The sequence below is a fragment of the Sparus aurata genome, chromosome 22, assembly GCF_900880675.1.
Source record: "Sparus aurata chromosome 22, fSpaAur1.1, whole genome shotgun sequence".
NCBI classification, from domain to species: Eukaryota; Metazoa; Chordata; class Actinopteri; order Spariformes; family Sparidae; genus Sparus; species Sparus aurata.
Window position 1 is genome coordinate 27,941,614 of NC_044208.1, and position 24,059 is coordinate 27,965,672.

The 24,059-nt window shown below is 46.4% G+C and overlaps 1 protein-coding gene across 2 annotated transcripts in view; it reads right to left on the minus strand.

The window, feature by feature from the left end:
* Nucleotides 1-622: 622 nt before the first annotated feature.
* The window catches only part of flrt2 (fibronectin leucine rich transmembrane protein 2), a 47,242-nt gene continuing 23,805 nt past the window's right edge, over nucleotides 623-24,059 (minus strand). Inside the window, exons 1-2 of one of the 2 annotated variants that reach the window (XM_030405692.1) lie at nucleotides 10,187-10,997; nucleotides 623-7,673 (exon numbers count right to left, since the gene is read on the minus strand). In XM_030405692.1, the coding sequence (XP_030261552.1) occupies nucleotides 5,240-7,222 (1,983 nt within the window). In that variant the 5' untranslated portion in view covers nucleotides 7,223-7,673; nucleotides 10,187-10,997 and the 3' untranslated portion in view covers nucleotides 623-5,239. Of the gene's footprint in view, nucleotides 7,674-10,186; nucleotides 10,998-24,059 lie in introns of those variants that run through there. The other variant, XM_030405693.1, reaches the window with a different exon arrangement.

The window sequence follows — 24,059 nt, forward strand, 5'->3', positions numbered from 1 at the left end:
AAAAAGCCCGTGATTCTACAATAACAAATCACATTCTGACATTTGGGGATTTTGAGAAAAATACCACTTTCCCGCCTCGAAAAAATACCAGAGTGGCACACCCTCGTGTGTTTCAGCTGAATTCATGTGGTTAATTGTCACAGCGAATTAAGATTGGGCTAATGTGGGTTTTCTGGAGGTTACAAAGGCGACACTGGGATGTGGTCACGGGGAGGGGAAAAAAAAGAAAAGTTGGACTCTTGCGGAAGACGGAGATTCGGGGGAAAAAAAAACAGCCCATTCTGGGATTTAGTTGTGCCATACAAGTAGAATGAGAGAGTATCCTGGATTTTCCCCCGCTGAACGCTAAGCTGCGGTGGTTACGCTAAGATGTCTCAAGCTTCCCGTATAGAAATAAGAGGATAACTTGGCTCGGTGTGTACAGCACAAATCTTTGACCCAGAATTACTAGTGTCTGACCCAGAATAGATTCAGCCAAGGCCCGTGTTTCTGTACAAACTCTCCCCACAGATAAATTATGCCAGCACACAAAACTCAAAACGTGCAGGAGACAAAGAATACAGGATCGCAGCAGAACATGGAACTTTTTCATTTTTTCTAAAATAAAAAAGGGAGTGATCGCTCAAATCCAATGGCTCTTTTATTTTCAAAAAGCTTCACTGAAGTATTTACAGTTTGTGCAAAAACATTTAAAGGTTTCAAGGACTTTACATTGTAAGTTCAACCTCAAGGCACATACATGGAACAACATCAATATTTCATCATGAGAACAGAAATTTTAAACTTTGGTTCCTAAGAAAAAACTTGGTGTGGGTGGCTAACGGAGCACAGCAGTGTCTCGATGAGAAGCCGGGATGGCGAAGTATTCCAACGTAGCCGTTTTACATGCAACTGTGAATTTCCAGCCTTCTTCTTCTCTTTCTCTCTAAAAACCACGTGAGAACCTTTTTCTGTGCGGTTGCTCAAGCTGTACCTCAACCACCGCTGGGTGATTGCTTGAAAAAAAAAAAAATACTTGAAAACCCGACATGACAAAAAAAAAATTAAAAATGATGGGGCTATGAAGCTAAATACAGTTCATGCAAAAATCCTTGATTGAATGTCGACTGGCTAATAGATATTTGCAGTGAAGGTTTTTTTTGCCTACAGGAAGAAAAAAAGATGATTCCAAACATTATTCTGGTTCAGCCACGCCTGTTTTTCGTCTGAATCGACCTCTCGGTGATGAATTATTTCAGACGTCATTCAATTAGATTTAAGGGGGAAATTACTTCTCTGCACCCTGAAACAGTAATAATCCACTGCTCGGAGTCTGCGGCACGTCTTTTGTGACTCCATTGGTCACAGCGCGCAGGAAATTAAGAGTAATACACGCTGCAAAACAACCACTAAAGCGCCTTCCTCGCCTGCTTGGATCATTAACCATGCGCCTCTTTAGATCTGGCACTACAGACGAGCAGTCTCTCGTTAGCTACCGTGCGCCACGCTAAGTGTTGTCCTTCCTGTTAATACTGTTATTGTTGCCGCCGCGGCTGCAATCCGTTTGGAGAAAAATGTGCTTTCTGTTCAGCTTTCTCGTCGCCGTCTCTTCTTTTTTTCTTTCTCTCCTTTCCTTCCTCCCACTTAACTCCCCCTCTCCTGCTTATCATTCAGTCCTGCATAAAAGGTAAGGCAAATATCTGTCTCCGTTACACATTCACAGACGGAAGAGATACTATATGTTGCAATAGTTTGAACTCCCCCCCCCCACTTTTGTTTGATCAGCACACGACTTAAAATAGGGCTTTTCCTCTTTAACAAACAATAGTCTAGACAACATCGGATGTAAATGTTCAAGTGTCTCATGGTCCGCTGTGGATATTAGTAGAAAAAGGTTAAAATAAAAAGTGGAGATGCTTTGATAACCACAGAAGATCTTTATAATTATCAGCCCGACATGAAAAAAAATATCCTTTTTGAGTTACTGAGTCTTAAAATCTTATTTTTGCTTAGATAAATATATTTGTCATTGATTTTTGTTGCAACGTAAAAATGTATTTTACATAATCTTCCACATGAAGGTGCAATATGTAAGAAGTTTGGTTTCAAAACATTTAAAAATGAACTTAAACCATCAACAGAATGTGAAGTAATAACAGTTCTGACATTTAGTCAAAGACGACGATGCGCTGCGTTATAGCTTAGCAAGCTAATCAGCTAATCCTTGGCTAGTTTGTACCTCGAGAGGTGATAGTCTGATATCAAACAACGCCAACACTCCTCAGAGCTCCTGGTGCGGCTAATACGACTGCTAGCTACACAGTTAACTGACCTTACTAGCTAACGTCGGCTACAGCTAGCAGCAGTTAGCGATTACACTGGTGATGTGTTGCCCCCTAGCTGTTGGAGTGTGAATTTGACAGGTGGCTAATTCAAACATGTTGCATCTGTAAAGGAATTCGCTTATTCACACTTTGCAAAGAGTTAGCTGTGAAGATTAAACCCACCCTCTCATGAATGTGTTTGAAAAATATTAAACTACAGGCAGCAGTTAGCTTTACTTAGCATACAGATAAGGAAGCAGGATGAAAATAGATAGCCAGGCTCAGATGTTAAATTGAGTCCAAACGATGTGACCTGCAGGTTCTCAAGTGCTTCGTCTAAGCGCCTCTCTCCGCAAAAGTAGCCATCGTTAATTTAGAAATGGGGTCCGCTAACTGGCTTCTAGCGCGACACAGAAGTTCAACAGAGCCCCTTTCAAGAGGTCGGCTGTGGAACCGAACTTCTCATCTTTCCTCTCGTCAAGAAAGCAAACGAGCGTATCTCCCCCCCCCAAAACAAGTTCAAAGATTTCTTTAAATGTTTTCTAGATAATAGAGATTTTGTCTTTTGAAGTAGCGTTCAATGAAACTCCAACAAAGAGGCCCCATGTGATTGTGATCTGAGCTATTGCTGGAATTTCAGTAAGTGCAGCTACTCTGAGATATTCCGACTGCGGAGGTGAATCCAAACAGAGATAATCTCGACCCTGTGGAACATCTCAGGCACAAGGCCTTAAAATCGTTTGACTTTAAACGTTCGGCCTGGATTGTGTCGATCCTTTTCTACCGCGTGTGTGTTCGAGCGGCCGTATCTGTGCGCCTCACAAAGAGTTAACACACTCTCGCTCCCTCCCAGCGTGAGCTCCACGCAGCCAAGTGAAAATAAAGTCTACATATTTTTCTCCCTTTTTTGGTCGAGGATTATGAGGCGAGGAGGGGGAGGGAGGTGAAAGGGGAGCAGGGGTCGGCGGTGGGAATTCTCTAAGCTTGGCCCCTCCAAATAAAATCTTGTCAAATCAAATAAAGTCTTCTTAAGAAGTGCATAATGAAGACCTCTCACTGGCACCTCACATGCAAAGAGCTGCCACCACCAGCCCAGTAAAGCTGAAGGGCAGGAAAAACTGCTTTAATTGAGCCCATGCAGGGATCAGAGACCGGGGAGACAGAAAATGGCGAGCAGACAGGGTGAGAGCCGCCAATCGAAGAGGCCGACGTTATGAGGCGAGCAGGTGCATTGTCCAGGTGAACGGAGCCATAAATGAAGTAGACGGTCTCGTAAACGTACACAAAGGGATGAGTGATGAGATGTTAGATGAGCTGCTCGGTCACAACCGCGCACTGTGAGGACCACGGGGCGCGGCGCCATCTCATTGTCGTAATTTCCTAATTTATCAAAACGCCTAATGAACGCCTGGACGAGGTTGAAATAAGTGGGTGTATAATGAGCGTTGTGTGTGTGTGTGTGTGTTTGTCAAAACTCATCACACACACATGCATACACATAGGGCCGAAGAAGAGAAACCCCCCACCCCTATCATGAGAGACCACAGTGGTGAAAATCCATATCATTTAACCGCCAAACACAGAAAACACTGTTAGTTTTAAATGATTCCACATCATTAAGTAGCTCGATGAGCAATAATACTCTAAACAACGCCGTTTGAGCATGAGTAATGGCGTCTGGGTAATGGACTCCAGGGGGAACGGTGAGGGTAAAGTGGTCTTTGCAGCTTTTTTTTCCCATTCTTTCTTTCTTTCTTTCTTTCTTTCACTCCGTCTGTCTTGCCCTCTTGTTCCTCCGTCCCACACACGACGCTGAGGGAAACTGCCCCCTTGTGGCCTCACTCGCCAAAACAGGGTTAATAAAAAAAAAAAAGAAGAAGCAGAACAAATGAGGGGGATTTCTTTCCTTTTTTTTTTTCTTTTCCAAAAGGATCTGCAAGTCTCAGCACATCCACGCACCTCATTAGAGACAATAATCCTTTGTTGCCTTTTTAAACTCGTGTTAATAATTGAAGGTCCTCACTAAAAAGAAAAAAATACAAATGTGCTGAAAACGCCACATCCTCCCCCAAAAAAAGTGTCTCGTGACTAAGCCCACCTTTGTTCCACCACCGACGGAACAAAGATGCTTTTAGCGTTAAGGCACTTTTGGGAAATCTCAGTCCGGGGGCTTTTTTTTTTTTTTTTTTCCCACAGTATTGATGACATTCCCCAACACGACCATTCGCAATCCCTTACATGTGATCACCACCTCTGCTCATTTCCTGCCTCGCTTCCATTAACAAGAAAGTGCACTTCAATTCCTTTTTTTTTTACAACATGCCACCAGTGAACCAGCGCTACATTTCCACAGCGATCTAATCAGCAGTGTTTGGATTTCCCCTGTGCTGTGTTGTCTTTACTACTGTTCTGTTGTACCGGGGAGGGTTTGCAGTGTATCAAAGCGCAAAAGAAACAAAAAAAAAAGGCCATATTTTTTGCTTCTGTGGTTAGCAAAGAACCCCAGCCCTCTAAGCGCCCTTTACATTTCCAAGGCTGACAGCTTTTTCGTCAGAAGCTACACCCAGGGTGCCGTGATTGTACAAATCCATGTTCATGTACAGTACTGACCATTTAAAACAACTTTCAAAACCCTGCTGGTTATAAAAAAAGAAACACTTTATCTCTTTTCTAAGGATAAAAAAGATAGCAGAGAATCCCACATTATTATCCACAGTATAAATTACATCGTAGACAGAACTTGGAAATATATATAGTACAGTTATATTTGACTAGAATTTTTAAGTTTTTTGTCGTCTACACAAATGGTGTATATGTGTGTGTATTTATGCATGTGTTGTTAAGTGTTTCTGGTGTGTGTGTGTGTGTGTGTGTGTGTGTGTGTGTGTGTGTGTGTGTGTATGCGTGTGGATGCCTCTGTACTGGTTGCCGCTGCATCACGTGTGGCAGAACTCTGTACTGGGCACGTTGCTGCTCTTGCAGTAGGCTATGCTGTTGTTACTGAGGTGACAGTCTCTAAATCCAATGCCCCCGTTGGGCGTGTAGATGGGCTGAATGCGGAAATCTCCCTTGAGCAGCTGCTCATTGTTCAGCGCCACTATCTGGAAACTGGTCTCAGTCATCTCCAGAATGGAGTTATCCTTCTTGGTTCCAGCCTCGCAGTAGTCGTCTTTTCTCCTGCCCCGGTTGTATTTCCACTTGGTCGAAGATGACCGGCTCTTCCTGTGCATGTGCCAGCAGAACAGGCTGAGCAGCAGCACCAGGATGATAAGCACCGCCCCGCCAATGATCCCAGCCATTAGCAGCGTGGAGTTCATGCTCTCCTGAGGAGCTTGCTCTTTACCAGGAGTCTTGGGAGACGCGGCCGGCTTGGTCCTGGCCTCGGAGCATATAGTATCCTCTCCGGGCCTGTAGGAGTTAAGGGTGTCCAGCACATGCACGCAGATCCGATACACAGACCGGGGCTCCAGGTTAGTGAGGCTTATATGCCGCCGGTCCCCGCTCACCGTCCTCTCCCGCATTCCTTCGTTTATTTGGCTTTGGCCCCTTTTGACCCAAGTGACCTTGTAGGCTGTGACGGTGAAATAGGAAGCCCAGCTCACCTCGATGTTCGTGGAGTTGACCACGTGGAAGGAGATCTGAAGGGGGTCCTCGTAAGGAGGGAGAGGACCGGGAGGGTTGTTATGGATCGGGGGTAAAGGAGGGGAGGGTGAGTCAACGTAGTAAGGGATGGATGTGGTGATGAGGGTGGAGATCATGGTGGTGATAGGGATGGTTGTGGGAGGGGGAGGCGGTGTGGAGCGGAGAGTGGGCCAGGGCGGCAGGTCAGCATCAACCGGGCACTCTATAATATCCAGCGTGAGCTCTCTGATTGCCATGCCACGCACCTTGTCTGGACTCAGGCACACAAAGCCTCGGGCATTGATAGCGGAAGGCAAAGATTTGAGCCACACCACCACCCACTTCACAGCACAGTCACAACGCCAGGGGTTATTTCGCACCATGAGATGCCTTAGGCTCGACAGGCCATCGAACACACCCTGTGTGAGACTCTGCAGCTGGTTGCTGGAGATATCCAGTTTTTCCAGCCTATTTAGAGCAGCGAAGGCCGCCACGGGGATGTTGTCGATCTGGTTCTCCTGCAGGCTGAGTTTGACCAGTGACTGGCTGGGCAGGAGGGGAGGGGGGAAGGTGAGTGAATTGCGGGCCAGGGCCAGCTCACGGAGGTTGACCAGGTCCTGGAAGGTCCCTGGTGCAATGCCCTCATCCGTCAGCAGGTTCCCGTCCAGCAAGAGGCGCTGCAGGCGTGTCACATTCTGAAAGGCCTCCTCTGCAATGACAGCAATGCGATTCTCATCCAACCGCAGCTCTTTTAAGTCCTCGGGAAGGCCAATGGGAACGCTGCTTAAGTGGTTCTTGGTGAGGAAGAGGAGTTTAAGGCTTACCGCCTCCCTAAAGGCTCCCTCCTCCACCCCCACTGTGGAGATGGAGTTATCATCAAGGTGCAGCTCCTCTAGCCGAGTCAGCTGAGCCAGAGCCGCCTTGGAGATCGTTTGGATATTGTTCTCCTGGAGATGCAGGACCCTGGTGTTTTTGGGCAGATTGATGGGGAACTCATCCAGCTGATTGCCGTAAAGATACACAGTCTCGACGGAAGCCAGATTGTGAAGTTCCAGAGGGAAGCCAGCATTATTTATCTGGTTGTTATGTAGGAAGAGGACCTTGAAGCCCTCCTGTATCCCCAGAGGCACTGATGTCAGGCTGCGTTCATTGCAGTACACATACTGGATGTCACATCTACACTCCTCCGGGCAAGAGGCACCCGGGCTGAATTGCATTTGGAGGCTTAGGATGACAGTCAACCAAAATTGCAGGAATGAAGCCCAATCTTTATTCCAGGGTCCGGCAAGAAACTCCATAGTGGAAAAACAAAACAGGAAAACGGAAGCCGATAAAAGAAAAAAAAAGGGAATAAAACAAATACAAAAATGAGAAAGGCAATGACGTATATATCCACCCAAAAAAAAAAAAAAAAACAGACCCACGAAAGGTCCACCTAGGAGAGTTCGGTAACGATGCAGTTAGCTGCAAACGAGCAGGAAACCGTGGGAGTAATCCTGTAAATGCTAGTCCTCAGCTGAAGAGCGATGGCCTCATTAGTGGTGGCCGGTCCTCTGACTGACTCCATCCATGCTGAGACATCAGACCATAGCAGGACTCTTCACTCGTAGCTCCATGCAGAGCTCAGCCAGGGCCAATTTGAAGACACGCAGTCGAGAGCCACCGCAGGCTCCACTTGCCTGTCCGTCACACACTGCTGGTCCCCGGCTGGGGCAGAGTCCAAGGGGGGTGACATTTGGATCCAGAGACCTGTGGGAAAACAAAGAAACGGCGGATTAGTATATTTAGGGGTGGCCTGTTCTCGGAAAAAAGAGGCCTCTCTTCCTCCGTCTCTCTGTTTGAAATACAAACACACACACACACACCAACTGTCGTTCCCTCTCTCGCTCTCTCTCTCTCTCAAACAGAGAGACAGTGTCACCAAACATATCGTTCTCTGCTCATGTCAAATTATACGCTGGCTATTACAAAAAAAACACAAAAAAAGAAAGAGTCAAACCATCTGATAAATATTCAGAACAGCCCTGCACATCCGGTTTCACAGACATAAAGAAGGCTTTTATCCCCATCCGCTCTATCAAAGGAGGGAATAGAAGGACTGCAAGGACACACTCTCATGGACTCGCAGAGGTTCCGAGCAAAAACGTCAATTCTGCTTAATGGAAAACCGGCTGAGAGGAGATAAGGCTAATAAAGACATCCCTTCTGTGTGCGGCGACACGAGTGCAGAGAATATTTTCAAGGGAGAAAAACAAAAAAAATACGGAAGAGAAAATAAGTTACAACCGTCTTTTCTGTCTGTGTGTCTGTGGAGCAGACGCCGTGGTCGGAGGTAAACACACGAGTGCTTACTGTAAACACAGGCGATTGTTTCTGCCGCCGGCCTGAGGAGGTGCTCGTTATTAGGTGCAGGCCCGAGCAGCAGCAGCAGCAGCAGCACCGCCACGCCGAGATTTAAAGGCCGTGAAAGAGTGGAATTAGAAAACAAAAGGAGAGGCAGTCGAGGAATAAAAACCCCGCATATCAGCTCCTCCTCTCGCCGGGAGTGACATGCACGGAGCTGTCAAACGAAATGGGATTGGAAAATAATTTAGTCCCTCCACCTGCGATAAATGATCGATACAGGCTATTTTTCAACGTGGAGAGCCTTGTAGTAAAGCACAAGGCCATTGGATTACAGTAGAACCCCCCACATCCATTATTCTAAGTTTTATGAGCCATCAAACATTTTCACCCCCCTCCTCCCCCTCCTCCTCCCTCCTCCTCTCCTCTCTCACATGATTGAAAGATACGTGTTGTCATCGGCAGCTTTCATCTTAACCGAAGAATTTCGCACCGAGTCTCTGCTGGATGACACACAACGACGGGAACGACGGGCTGAATGTTAAACACAGAAAAACGGCCGTGAGCGTGGATTAAAGGTGTCCTGCAGGGGACGAGGAGCAGCCACGGGGAAATAATCACACTTCCTGCTAAATTTTGATTTTTTTTTTAGTCATGCCTGGCAGCCGTGGCATCGAATTAAACAGCGAAGTAAATAAAAAAACAGCAATTAAAATAATCCCTCAGTTTTATTTGCCTTCCTGCTCCTGCCGCCTGTGTGTCGACTCCATGGAGCATCGGGGCTCTTTGTGGCAGAGATGGAGACACAATCCTCTGACACACATCTGTGATCTACTTCTCTAAATTGAAAGAGCTAAATTTAATCAAATAAGCTTGAGGAGGAGGAGGAGGAGGTGGTGGAGGGGGGGAGAGTATGAGCAACCACATGAGGCGATAAAATGTTGCTGCCACAGCAGCAGAGTCAACAGCAGAAGGCAGCAGCATCAAGATTATTATAGCTGCGTAAATAAAATGTCACCGAGAAGCTCCAAATGATAACCTTAGAATAAAAGAGAGGGATGACGTCAAGTTGATGAGGTGGTGAATGGTGGTCGTGGGCAGATGAAGGAGGCAAACTGATAGAAAGACTTTCTCTCTCTCTCTCTTTTTTTCCTTCCCCCCCTCTGTCTCTCTCTCTCTCTTTTTTTCTTTTTTTAAATTTAATTTCCAGCCGACGGAGCACAAGATGAACGCTGTGATATGTGGCCAGGACCACAATCCGATTAGAAACTGGATTTAGCGACAGAGAGGGGAAAGAAAGAAAGAAAGAAAGAAAGAAAGAAAAAAAAAACTCAATTAAAAAGTTTAAAATGGATAGAGGGGGTATTTAAGAGGCGGTGAGAGGCGGATCAGGTAGACTTCAAACACACTGCCCAGTGAGCGCTGTTCATCTGGATGAATTATTTCAAAGGAGGAGGGGATGAAGAGCGTGCAGAGCATTGAGAGTGAAGAAGAAGAAGAAGGAGAAGAAGCCCCCCACCCCAAATAATAAGTAGAAGGAGAGAAAAAAAAAAGAAAAGTCTGCCTCTCTCCGGGCTGAGGAATGTGGAGCTGTGCGCTCTGCGGCGCAGTAATCTCCAACATCTCATTAACCTACAGATAAATTAACCAACCTGGTTTTTTATTGAATTAATCTTTTTTTTTTTAAAAAAGGGGAAAGTCAGGCGACGGATTAACGCCGGTGTGAGACTGTCTCGGCTCGCAGGATGCTGTGAGCTCTGAGTTTCGAGGTGAAAACGTCCCCCCGTGTTTGTGGATCTGCTCGGAGGAGATCGCCTCATACATAATTTGGGGGAAAGTAGCCGCTTGGTATTCAGCTCAGGCCTGAGATTTCTCCCCCTCTAACTCCGTCCTGCGTTAGAAAGAAGCAGCCACTGTACCTTCAGCGAGCCTTCATCCGTTACACACCCGCGACCGCGTTCAACTTTTCCCCCTTTTTTTCCTCCGAGCCTCCGTCCTTCATGCGGTCCTGCTGGAAGAAGCCCGTGCGTAAAGGTCCGTTCGGCAAAGCAGCTGGCGCGAGTCGGTTCCGAACAGCAGCGTGAACCCGGTGAGTCTACGGAACAGCATATTTCCCTGCATGGGTTCCCCCTTTCTCTGCGCGTCCGTCCGCACCGCTGTCCACCACTTTTCCTTTTTTTTTTTTTTTTTTTGTCTCCTTTTCTTTTTTTTGGTGTTTCCAGCTCCCGGAGCTCCTCCGCTTTAACTCAGCACCGTCTGCGGCGCATGAGGACCGAAGAAACCGGCGGCAGGGTGAGAGCAGAGCCCGCTTCCTCTTCCACACTCTGGCCGAACGGTGAGGACGCACTCGCCGAAGTGTCCGCCGCCTGATCCGCCTCGGGCCATGACGGCCAGCTGCGTCCGTCCGGTGCGCTCTGGTTGTTTTTTTACCGGAGGGAGCTCAAAACTTGCCTTCAGTGTGCGTGAACGCAGCTCAGAGCCGGACTCCCTGCGAGTTGTTTTCTTAGATGGAATCAGTTGATAGTGCGACGTGTGTGCTCTGCTCACCTCTCTCCCTCTCTCTCTCTCTCTCTCTCTCTCTCTCTCTCTCCCTCCCTCTGTCCCTCCTCCCCTCCTCAGAATAAAGAATGCATCTCCTCCAGCAGCTCCGTGATGGCTTTAAGCCACAGATCCTCCCCGCTGCCCGCACACTGCAGAAAATACTTTGTCTCTCTGCACACTTCATTCCTACATGCTCTGTGCGCCCGGCCTGCCCACCATGTCTGATCTCTCATTTGCATTTTAATCACACACACCAAAAATCCAAGGAATGGGTCCTTGAAGTCAGACAGTCAACAGAACCAGGCCGCAGACCTTTACTGCTCCTACGGTTCCGACCGTGTGAGGGGGTCCCCGGGGGGCCACACAGGGTCCCTGCAGGGCCTCATTAGCTCCAGTTTTGTTGGAATATTTGCAGGCCTGCGTTGAGATTCTTTAAGGACCACTCGCCCCACTTATTTTCGGAATGGTGGTGTGTTTTTTTTTTGTTTAATTACAGCTGGATAATTAGCCCCGAGTGGAAAGCACAGGCTCGTCTTCACTTCCCCCCCCCCCCCCCCCCTCGTCCCCTCTTCTCCCGGTGATTTGAAGCATTTAGACGCAGCCAAAGTAATTTCATCCGACTACGTTGCTCGGTTCGTGCTAATACTGATTCAGCAGCTCTGCCCACACCCCTCCTCGAGTAGACACGTCTGACTTCGAGTTCTCCGGGTCGGATCTCAGAGCACCGTGCTCCTGCTGCTCACACAAACACTAACGTATGCTAATAGAGGTTTTAGCCTTCACCTGAGGATATTTAAACACAAGCACTCGCTAGATTAAAAAAGGGGCGCCAGGTGACAGAAATGAAACCTTCCCCGTTCCCCTCTCGGCTGTGGATGGTTTGTTTAAAGCTGCTGAACTGTGGATCTCTTCATGAAGGACTCGGTTTCGAGTGCCTCGTCCAAATGCTCCGCTAACAGATAGCGACAGTAGCTAACTAATAAACGAACAACTGGCTTCCAACACAGACACCCTCAGCCCATTTCTGGCGTCAAACTCTAGTTTAAAATACAGACTAACTAAAGGTGGCTTCCGTTAGCTTGCTAGTTTCCACTTTCTGAGTGAAACAGACACTTAACAATGAAATATTTCCTTCCAAATGTTGAATGTTTTCAAGAGAGAAGAATTGACAGTCCAAATTTTGTGTGCATGTTGAAAAAGTGGGAAAAACCAACTTGTTGTGTCATCGTTCCAAGGTGCGAGTCAACACTGTGACATGGAAGTTGACGGAGCGTATAGCAGCGACGTCGTCCCTCTCGTGGGAGATCCCTCCCCAGAGGCTCGAAACTTCAATATGTCCAAAACTTTATATCCTCCTCCAATATTTACAACACCCGCAGCATTGTTTTACAGTTTGTATGGCCTACTTTCAACCACAGGAGGAGAAAATACGACTTCTGGGAGGATTCTGCGAGGAGGATTCAGATTTCAGTTTTGACTGAGCGATGGTAAAACTGTCATGTTTTCCTGCGTCGTCCACGTTTGGTTTATAGCCACGGTCGGGGTCGGAGGGGCAGGCGGGGAGTCGCGAGATCCCTCAGCAGGTCAGCAGGTGCACGTTTGCCTTTCATCTCCGCCTTCGCTTGCCAAACTGTATTAATGTCGCCTTTTGGCCTTCGGTGACCCGCGTCCTGCATATAAGTCGAGAAAAATTTCCCGGACAAATTACGCGGCCGTCGCTCGAAATCAGCGGTCCGGTTCGCTCGCCCGTGGAAGTCCTCTCGTCCGTCGGCTCTCTCCGCCGAGATGATTTGGTTGTTCCCAGTGTTTGCCTTTCATGTTTAATTTGGGCTGCCACGTCGCCAAGATGGACGGCTGTTGCTAGGCCCAGTCCACAACATTTAATTCCTTCATAAATCAAGCTTCTGTGCGCGGCATGAATTATTGATTGAGTGAATTTAGAAGGGAAACAGCCTATTTTTATTTCCCCCTCCTTGATGGACATGTTTTTCGCAGTAGCGCGCTCAGTTCTCCTCCCCCGGTCGCTGCATTATGGAATGTCTCTTATTCAGGCGGGTGGACGGACGGAGGATAAAATGACAAGACACTTAAATGGGCGAGCGGCGGTTATATAGGGGGAGTTTGCTCGAGCCACTATGCAGCGTGTTAATTTGATATTGTCTCGGTGTTGTCAAGCAAAACGAGTGAGCGAGAGTCGGAACGTGGAATTGCAGAAAGTATACTTGGTTTATATGTGGGAATCCAGCATGGATGTTGGAAAATAAGAGCAGTGTTTGAAGCTAGAAAGGTGGCAGGGTCTGCCACCTTTCTAGCTTCAAACACTGCTCTTATTTTCCAACATCCATGTTGCACAGACGCAGCGAAATATTTCAGTCCACGCCCGCTCTTGAATCTCAAAGAGGAAATTCCCTTTTCCCCTCACTTTCACCCAGAGACCTTCACCACCAGAGTGTTTTGGGCGTGGCGTATTTACTCTGCACGCTTGTGTACCGTGATGAAAACTGCAGATACACATGACCCCGGAGCACATCAAAGCCCGGTCCGTCCATCTACACGTTAAAGGACGGGGCCGGCGAGGGCGGTTGGGGGGGGGAACGGTCGACTCAGATATGCAGAAATGTTTATTCTACTCCTCGGAGACATCATTAGCTTATCACGTTTCTCCCCCCCTGCACGAATTTACATCTGGACATTGAAAAAGCACTTCAAAAGGCGCCAACAACATCAGCGTTTAAAAAAAAAAAAAAATCCTCCCCGCCAGTATTGGCAGGAGTCTTTTGAGCCGAACTGACTGCGGGGAAGCCACAAAAAAACAACAAAAAAAATCGCTGAAGCCGTGATATAATCGGGCCCTTCCCCTCGAGGTTCCAGTGGCTTAAAGAGAAATATGCTGATAATGTTTAGAGTGGGCGATCAATGCGTTCATTAATTTCCAAGGCGATGTAATTATGTTTACCCCCGTCGATTATCAATCTACATGCGTCTAATGTCGCAGCGGGGATCTCAGACGAGAGCGGAGCGTTTTCACAGCTCGGGAAACTCGTCAGCCGACAACAAACTGTATATTTTACTCGTGGAGCCGAGAGGAGACGAGGGAGGAAGAGGATTGCAGCCCCTCTGGACCAAAAATTCATTTCTTCTTTCCTCTTTCAGATTCTTTTTTTTCTTTTTATTGCTCTGTCTCTATGTAAACATATCGTGATTGACAGACAGAACACACACAGCAGAGAGCACAACAGAAATGAAATAAAACACTTGTGAGAGTTACGGAGTTAGATTAAACATTTTCCTCCTCGTCTTCCCTCCTTGTTAAAGTCGAACAAATCGAGCCCGTGCGCGGCCCTGCAGCGTCTCTGGGTTCCTAAAGTCACGTTGGGTGTTATACGTGGCATTTAAAATGTATAAAAGATTTATTTGTAGGCTCCAAGTTGCTTTTATAAGAAGATTAAAATGGTCCGTCGGGCTGTCAGAAGGCCGGCGATGCTCAATCAGGGTCATTTCACGAGTCGTAGCTGTGGCAGCGCGTTCTCACGTGAGCATGTGAATTATAGGGGAGGCAAAGTGAATGCAGTGTCCTGCCTGAATGCTGCCCTGTGCTAATGCCAGGCTGTAAAAACACTGACTTGACAACAAGCAAGCCCCTGTAGTTCTGCTGAGGGAGGGATGGGGGAGAGCGAGGCAGCGAGGGAGGAGGAGAGGGGAACATGGAGGCAGAAGACGAGGTTTAATATCACTCAGAGGAGGACGGGACGAGGGGATCGTGGATTACTGTCGTGTCTGACACGTGGCTGCCGTGTCACCCTCGTCCTCTTCAGATTTAACGCCTCAGACAAACTGCTTAGCAACGTGTAATTGTTTAGATAAGTGGAGGCCATTTTGTGCTGACGTGCCGCTCTTTCTCTGCTACGAAAAATAAAACAGCTCCGGGGAGAGATCCTCCGTCGGAAGGTCTCACTTTAATATAAACATCTCCGGGGCTGAAAGCTGACGATCTGATGCTAAAATGTCTCTGATGAGGAAATATTCTCTGCCTGTTAAAGGTTAAATATAAAATATTCATCAGCACCAGATATTGGACTCGACCGGCAGCATCTCAGACTAAAACAAAGCCAACACCGTTCACTCAGCAGAGGTGGAATATATCATGGAGACAGCGTCGTTGTTGTGAAGCCCACCGAGACGACGTGATTGTGATTTTGGGGCTTTATAAATAAAGTTAATTTGATTTGATTTTGATTCGAACACACGCTGCTCACAAAACTCAGATTAAAAGGTCAAACTAGGCGCTACTGAGAATCTGGTTCTTGTTTAAAACGTTTTAATAAACATTTAAGAAACAATCCCTCATCAAACACTGACTTAATTAATTGATTAAATTATATATTCAATTACTTAAGTGGTGCCTAAAGTATCATTTAAAGTATTTCTGTAACGTTGAGTTGATTTCAATCAATCAGGCTGCTTGAATTGATTCGATGCAATGTTTCAGGTGCTTTACATAAAAGTAATCCATATGTAATCCATTACTTTTAAAGGATAATGCTTGACACAATGTATGTTAAAAAAGGAACCAGTATCTAGCTGCTGTATTCAGGTTTAAAATCTCATATTTAACCCTTTAAATCGTGCCTTTTTTCAGCTGTAGCTAAGCTGAGATGACATGTTGTTTATTCGTCGTCCCCAGAGGATGAACCCTACTGACTCTGGCATCATTTGACTGCTCCAGTGTTTGTGTTTGTTACAGTGACACGTCCTGATAACCGTTGGATTGATTACTATTACGTTTGGTTCAGATTCATGTTGACCAGAGGATGAACCCTTGCAACGTTTCTAGGTGATTTCCTGACTTTTGAAGTTTAAAAGTTTGCACCGTCAGTGACATTTCTCAGCGTCTGTACTTTGTGGATGACCTTTACTTTGATTACAGACATCCATCTTTCCCTTTTTTGATCTGCGGTGACCTGACTTTGCCTCGAGCGACACAAACAGGTAACTTTTGTTCAGCGCTCATTAGCAAGCTGACATTAAAAGGGCTCGACATTAAAGCGCTGCTAAACGTTCTGATGTTAGCCTTTAGCTTATAGCACTGCTATGCAACACACTGTCATATTCTCCGTTTTCCAGGATGACTTTATATTCATGGGAACAGATCTTTGTGCTGTTTATTGGGAAGTTTAAAAAAGAAGCGTGGCGAGAGAAACAATCCCCAGGCGTTATCTGTTGTGACCTGTTGTTTTAATTAGCGCTGATGTTTTTACAGCGAAACATTTCTCAGCCTAATCCTCACGGAAGCTTTTCCCTGGAAAAAGTGCCGTGTCATCGTGTCGTCTGCATTTGGTAATATATTTATCAGAGAGCCGAGAAATGTGAAACACCTCGTGGTTGTTTTTACTCTCCAGAGGCTTTACTGTTTCGTCCTGAGAGCGTTAGAAATCCCAGAATTTCACCTTATTTGGTGAAACGCAGGATTTTCCTTATCGGTTTGTACGTTGGGTAACGACGCGGCTGAAGTTAGAATGACGGAGCGCTACAGATGTGCTAAAAACAGCTGTGCTGTATAGGAGTAAAAGTGAAAGGACCCGTGAGACGGCAACTTTGCAAGAGATCATCAGAGGAGGAAGAGAAGAGAAGAGGAGAGGAGAGAAAATAGACAGATGCCAGGAAGGAGCAGGTCTCGGGGTCACGCGAAAGATGGGCCTGATCCCACCTCCAATCCCTGCAGCTTTTCTTCTGTTTGAAGTCACATCTGGGCTAAATTTCCCCTTCTGAGTTGAGCAAAAAGGAAGTCTTCTGGGTGGGTGGACGGGGGCTGCGGGCCGCTCCTGCCTCCCAGGCTAAACAGTACAAATACTGTAGATCCGTGAGTCAGTAGACCAAGGAGTGAACAAACATATAGCCGGGCCCTGAGTCAGAGCTCGTCACGGTGGATCTGTGCTGACTGCTGCACTGACACCGTCGTCTTATCACCATCAGTCATTCAGACACAACATGTGAGCAAGTAGATAAGTTTCATCCTGTCCGACCGGCTGCAGGTGTGAGGTGTCAGCTGCAAAAAAAACACAAAACACGTCCAGATAAACTCGTTCTCACACCAGCAGCACCGACCAGCAGCTCGTTACTCTGCTGACCAGGAAACAGTGTTTACATTCACTGCAGAATCAGCTCCAGTCAGCGGGTCACGGGGTGATTTAAGGAAGAGGAAATAAGAACGAAAAGCTAATTTTGCCGCGAAAAAATTATGTTTATTTTTCATTTCGCGTTTTGCTCTAATCTCTCTAATTTCTTCAGAGTGAATTATTAAGTAGTTTCTCCAACTCAGGCCTGAAAATTGGCAAAAACAAAAATCCATCTCACCGCAGCCGGAGCGGCTTTGTTTTTACGGGTCACACGTGAAGAAAACAAATAAAAGGTGCAGAACCAGCGCTCCGGGGTGTGTTGTTAAAACCCATAAATTCTCATTAGCCTCGCCAAAACACGATCAAAAACACGTTTTACAGTAAAGATACAAAATGTTTAAAGTATTTAATGTATAATGTTTGACTGCACATCCTGTAAAATGTTTGTTTTTGCAGATTTAGAACACGTAACGTAGCGGCATGATGCAACAGCTGTTTAAAGTCCTCCAACCCTGATGATGTCATCAGTCATCGACCCAAGCTGGAGGCTAAAAGTCAGGACGCCTCGGCCTCTGCGGCATCGATCTCAAGTGTTACTTCCTGTTTCTTTGCTGGAGCGAAGTACGAGAACAGTGAGCTGTAATCAGACGAGAGGTTCAGAGCAGGTTCTGAGTCATTCATCCAGTCGTTACAGAATCCCAGTCAGAAGATAACCCTGATGATATCATCACTTATCTCTGTGTGAGTAGGATCCATTGACCCACTCTGAGGACTAAAAGTCAGGACGTCTCCGCTGCCTCCGGTTTGACCTTTGCTTCCTCTGAGTCCCGAAACTAAAACTAAAAATGGAAGTTCAACCAAAACACGTCGGTGCTGCTGCTGAAGGCTGTTCTGTTCAAACATGACATCATTACAACCGCAGAGACACAGTTCATGTTTCACTACACCACAATAATCTTGACTTTTGCAGGTATGTATTAAGATGATGAGTTTTGCGGTAATTTGTGCTCAATTTAATGAGTGTAAAGTGTCTGAACTGCCACATGCTGCAGGATTCACAGAGTACCGAGCGCTCCTTACGTCTTTAATTTGTCTGTTTTTGCTTTCAAAGAATATTCAACGTGAATTAAAGTTTCAGACGTGGCTCAGAGGCATAACTTCTTTTGTTATAGAGTCGTTGATACGAGTCGCTGGTTCGCTGCTGTATTGTTCTTATTAATCTGAGAGAAATGGAATATAACCCCGATGATGTCATCAGCGTTATCTCTGTTGACCCACGACCCTCAAATTATTTTCCGCCAACTGTGTGGAAATGGAAACACCTCCTCCGTCCTCCTGCATGTGCACGGAGCGGGTGGTCGCTGAGGAGCTTTAGCACCGTGATGGGCGAGAGTTTGGACCCAGAACCCTCCTGAACTTATTTATGGATTTCTCGTCTTCTTCTATGACATCGACCGCCGACTGTCCTTCACCCGAAGGCCCAACAGCACATGTTTCATCCTAAGGCGGCTGACAGGAGCACACGGTCACTCATTGAACCAGTCTTTGTTTTAAACACTGCACCCTGCAACTGTCTGACTGAAAAAAGCAGCAAAACAAACCAGAATCATCAGACATGCAGCTGAGATCACCGGCACCAGCTTTCAGAACTTTTACAGCGGTGCAGTATGTGTCACACCCCCACAGCTTCAGAGTCCGTCTGACCAAAAAAGCAGAACTGACAAGAACTCTTTTATTCCTCTTTTTAACGTCGCTTTGCACACGTGTGCTTTTAATTTTTACGAGCGTCTCGTGTTTTCATCTCGTGTCGTTCGAGCCCCGACCAAAGGTAGTTATCTGTCTCCATGTGATCGACAATAAAGCTTCTTGGATCTTGAATCCAGCCCAACCAAAAAGAAAACTTAAAAAACAACACTGTAAACCACTGCTCCAGGCTGTTTTCTTCTAACTGTCATCATAAAAATGAAAAGGAACGACAGAAATAGTTCTCATAGATTCGCGTATTTAACATGAAATGTTTATTCAGCTCGCACAATGGCCATTGTGATGGTGACGCTGTGAAACGCGGCCACATGCTATCATTTCCCCCTTGTTTGTTTGCTTTTTTGAAGAATATTTTCATTAAATTAAAGTTTCGGAGCAGCTTTGGAGCCGTTCATTCATCTGTTACTGAGCCCTTTTATACAAGTCAGTGCTTTATAGTCGAAAAAGAAACAGATGAAGACCAGAAACAGATGTCGCACAGAGCAGATAAAAGACATTCAGAGAGTAATTAGATGGTAAACAGAAGTAGTAAAAAAAAAAACATGTATTATTTCATTTGAAAGAAATAAAGACAGCGCAGTTATTAAACACATGCACGCTGCGGTGAGCGTCCTGACCCGGGTCCGACCGGCACCTCCACTGGATCAGGCCCGTACAGATGTGGGCAGCTGTTGACAGCCTCGGCCTCGGCGCTCCGACGACAATCTGTGTTTATCTTCCACTCCCCCTCCTCCTCCGCCGACTAATTAACTAAGCCCTGAAACACCGAAACACCACGGTCCCTGAACCTCTCTCTCTCTGACAGCTTCTCCCTGCAGCTGATTTATTATTGCTTGATTTCAAATTAGGGCTGAGTGGAGAACGTCTCACAACAATTTACACTCACATGACCTGAGACACTTATTAATTATTAGATTTTAATTAGAGACGATTACAATGTGGTGCATTTTAATGCACCGGCATATAAAGAGGGATCTCATTTGAAAAACCCTGCTTGTTTGTTTGACCCTGAATCACAGTACAGAGGAGATCATGGCTGTTATCTTTATTAATGTTTGCTTTTTTTAATTTAAGGAGCTGCTCAGAACAGACAGACTCACTCTGGGGAGGAAAGATGGAGGCTGTTCATTTTCGTGTCTTTCGCTCGCAGATTAAACGCTGTGCCAATCTTTATTCCTCGCGGAAAGTTTTAATTGCCTGGGAAGCAAAGAGACATTTTTGCGTTTTTGCAGCGCGGCAGACGGCGTGCGGCGTAACGGACGTGTGAGAGGCGTGCGTTATCTGTCTCAGCCCTCCTCCCTCTTTGTCTTTTTCACTGTTAAAAAATCCCCCTCTGGTTTTTGCACGAGGCAGGAATTTCGGATAAATCCCGATTACATCAGACGCCAGGTGAAGCAGCTCACAAAACACACGAGCTAAAAATATAATTACAGTGTCGGACGCCGCTAAGCTAGCGTTTGATCCTCTGCCGTACTGATGCATTCTTTGTCTTTGTGTCGTTATTTAATATACTTCATATATGTTTCTCTCCTCTGGTTAATTCATCATCATCATCATCATCAGTTGTTTTTTTTTTGTTCCTCCAGGTGATTCCTTCTAGTAACAGTCGCAGTATTAGCCTTGGCAAGCTCCGCTGTAACTTAATCCCTCTCGGTATTCAAAGCCTGGCGAGTGTTCATCTGCTCTTATTTTGGAATATTGCTCACGAGTTGAAATAGAACTCCTCGCCGCCACATACCCCGCGGATACACGGATGCAGATGAAGCTGCTGGAGTATTATTATTATTATTGTTATTGTTATCATTATTATTTCCATCACATGTCGACAGCGTTAGTACTTTATCTTTTGTTTACAGGATCCTCCAGCGCTGCTCACCATGTCGTGAAAAACAGAAAATTAGATTTTCGCTAAATAGCATTTTTGCCCCCATATGGTTTTGCTGAGGCAGTCGCCCCCTTTAAAACAATCTGCGGTTCCATCTGGTCACTGTGGTTTTTGCCCCTTGCCAGTTTGTCCCCCCCATTTGCTTTCACTTACTGCCGCAGCATGCAGCCCCAGTTAGAGAAATGTCTCGCAAAACATCCCGAGGGCGTCTCTAGGTGGGACGCTGCTCCTCTCTCCCCTTGTTCAGCATTTTACGTCCCGCGGAACGGGGAGAAAAAAAAAGGAGCAAGAGAGAGGCTTCGTGGGAAGAAGGAGAGTCAGCGAGAGCGGAGGGAAAGTGGCGGGGACGAGTTTGGTGTGAGCAATAATGTAAGGCGTATCGATTCGGAGGGGGATCTGCTTTCATTGCTCATCACTCACCGAGCAGCAGATCACTCTTCCTCCCTCGCGCTCGCTCTCTCGCTCAGGTGGCGAGGGCCCAGCCCTGGCGCCTGCCACCCTGCCCAGATTAATTGAAGCATGCTGTTGTAAATGAATCACATATGGCTAATATCTCCCCACTTCCCCCCTTCTCTTTCTCTCGGGGCGCACGCGAGCATCACCTATCCTCGCCTGAGCTCTATTTTCAGGAACAGACCACCTCTCTCACGTCTCCTCCTCCTTCCCCCACTCTTTATTTTTAAAGGAAGTACTGCTCCACACAAAAGAAAGAGCAGAGAGTGTAAATGCAGCCAAGGTCAGGTGCTCATCGCCTTGAGTTCACTGTAAAATTCATGACTTTCCCTTTTGGTTTTTTCATTTGTCTCCCTCCACAGTCGACCTCCTCCCCACCGTCTTTTGCTCTTAACTTGGCACAAAGCAGATTAATTGCGGTGTCGTACAAAAGGTAGGAAAAAGAAGCCGGCGCACCTGTCCCACGATGCCACCGAGCATTAAGATGAATGCGTCAGAGCTTTGGTCTTTATTAGTTATTTATAAGACCCACTGCCCAGAATAACAGCAGTAAAACAAAAGGGAGTGAGCGAGTCAGCGGCGGTGTTTTTTGGCACCGGCGCTCGCGGGGAAGTAATATGAAGGAGTGATGGATGTTGAGCAAAGTGACATCAACAACAGCGCCCTGCTCTCCCGGGCAGCTCGGTGTCAACGCAGCGTGGTTGCCATGTAAACAACACGCACAGTGGAGGCAGCGCGAGCGACACTTGGGAGGAAGGTTCGCTCGTCTTCATGGATCTCGGCACATGTTGATGTAACCCTCTGATGGTTTCATGGTTTTTGCATTTATTATTTCTCCTTATTCTTTTTATGGACAAGCATTAAAACCTTTTAAATAAAACATATTTCTTTTATATTATATTAATAAATACAAAAACAAAGCGTGCTAAAATGTTTCTAGATCATCCCCAGTTATGAGAAATGAGGCGGTCGATGTCCGCAACAATCATTTCTCAGTAATAACATGCAGATTATTCTCCGTGTTTTTATTGAAAACATCTGACGAATCATGATTGGATTCATGACAATGTTCAGTTTCAAAGAATTAGCCCTCTAATTTTAATCATTGTGTGAGATCTTGGAAATGGAAATAAGTCGAGCGAGACTGAGAGGCTGCAGTCACGCTCGCCGCTCCCTGAGGCCGTGCTCATACGTGCTAAATGCTAGCACCAACATGCTAATGTTCCCACAGTGACAATACCAATACAAGCTAATGTTGAAGGTACAATATCATGATCTGTTTAGCGTGTTAGCATGCTGATATGTTCTACAGTCAGGGAAACATGAACGTGTGCAACTCATCCAACAGTTGTTCAGATCTTTTGGTCCGGATCAGAACCAACAGACCGAAATTGCCATCCATGTTCGTATGAATAGTAAAAATATCTATAATAAAGATAACATAAATTGTAAGAGCTAACTTCCTGGATATAACCCACCTGAAAAGTTAAGCTTAAAAATGCATCTCAGGCTGTCGGAACATCACGGATGGACGTGGTTGGAGTCCGAGTAAAACCAGATTCCTAAATTCTGATACGAGTTCCACTAAACGACTCCGTATCCTACCGACTGATGTCATAAATGTGTGTCTTAACGCTCCACTTGTGTTCGAATCCCCGACGCTGTCCTACTAGAAGACCGTTGAAGTGAGAGCTGAGTGGACTTTGTGGCACTCGTTGGAATGATTCTCTTATTCTTACTGTATTTTCTGGCTTTACATCACACGAGGCGTTCGCAGGCTCGCTGTACATCTGAACCGACTCAGGATGTCTGATAGCGAACACCGCCACAGCGCCCTGTTGGTCCGCGCTTATCGTCACATTGATCAGGGGTGCGTTCACTCACTTGGCCGAGCCCCTGATTGCACGGTTAGAAATTCAAGTGGTTGATGTATCGGGTTTGATATGAATATAATGCGGTTTGCCCATGGGGACAATTCCATTTGTAAGACCGAGCCCCCTTTTCTTTTTTTTTTTTGTCCGAGCCCCTTTGGATTGTCACTTCGCATTTACTTTACGAGGTAAAGCTTTTAAACAATCGTCATAATGGAAAGCATGCTCTGGTGGTGACACCGCAATGATCTATATCAAAGCCATCTGGAGTATAAAAGTCCCCGCTTGTCTTTAAACGGCGTGTTCGGGCTCTTTAAAACCCCGTTTCTTGGATTTCCACTTTACATCCTGTGTTGAGGGGGCAAGTCAGTGGATCAGCTCATGCAAATGTTCTATGCGATTGCACTTCAAACGGCTCGGCGATGATGACTTTAAATTTAGACGCAGTAAACTAAAACCCTTGTCTATCATTGTGGTTGTGTTCATCCCCGAACGCCCTCACATTTCCTGATCTATCTACAAAAACAGATGTTAGCGACACCGCGGCGTGTGCGCGCCGCACTTTTCAATGCAGTGACCTGTTTTTTATTAAATGCAATCTTGATGTATGCAATTCTCGCGCTAAATGCAGCGTTTTCTCCGGGCTCCCAGCGTTGCACTGCCCACACGCATTTGTCACGCCGAGCCGCTCGCTCGACCCACTGTAGTGATTAATTGTGTGGTTCTGCACAGATTTACAACGATAGGCCCGGCTGTCAGAGAAGGAGTGTGCGGCCCAGCTCCACGACATCCACCGTGCTGTGTGCGGCGCTTAAACAAACAGGCGAGAGGCGGAGCGTGCACGCGCTGGAGCGGCGAGGGGTTTCGTAGGTGCTCGTTCCACACACACTGAACCTCTTTGTTCTCCCGCCGACCTTCATCCAGACACTTTTATTTGACAACGAGGTGTGCCCCGCAACAGCCGATTGGAGCTGATGTCCCTATGCAGCAGCCAGGGGTGGTGATTATGACTGTCATAAAAACAGCCTTGGCTCCATCTCCTCCGTGTATAAGAGGAGGAAAAACAATAGCTGGCACATGTGCTAAGAAAAAAGAAAACGAAGACCGAGGGGATGGCAGAAATTCCCCCTCCTGTTATTTAAAACGGCTAAGAGCTAGCAGG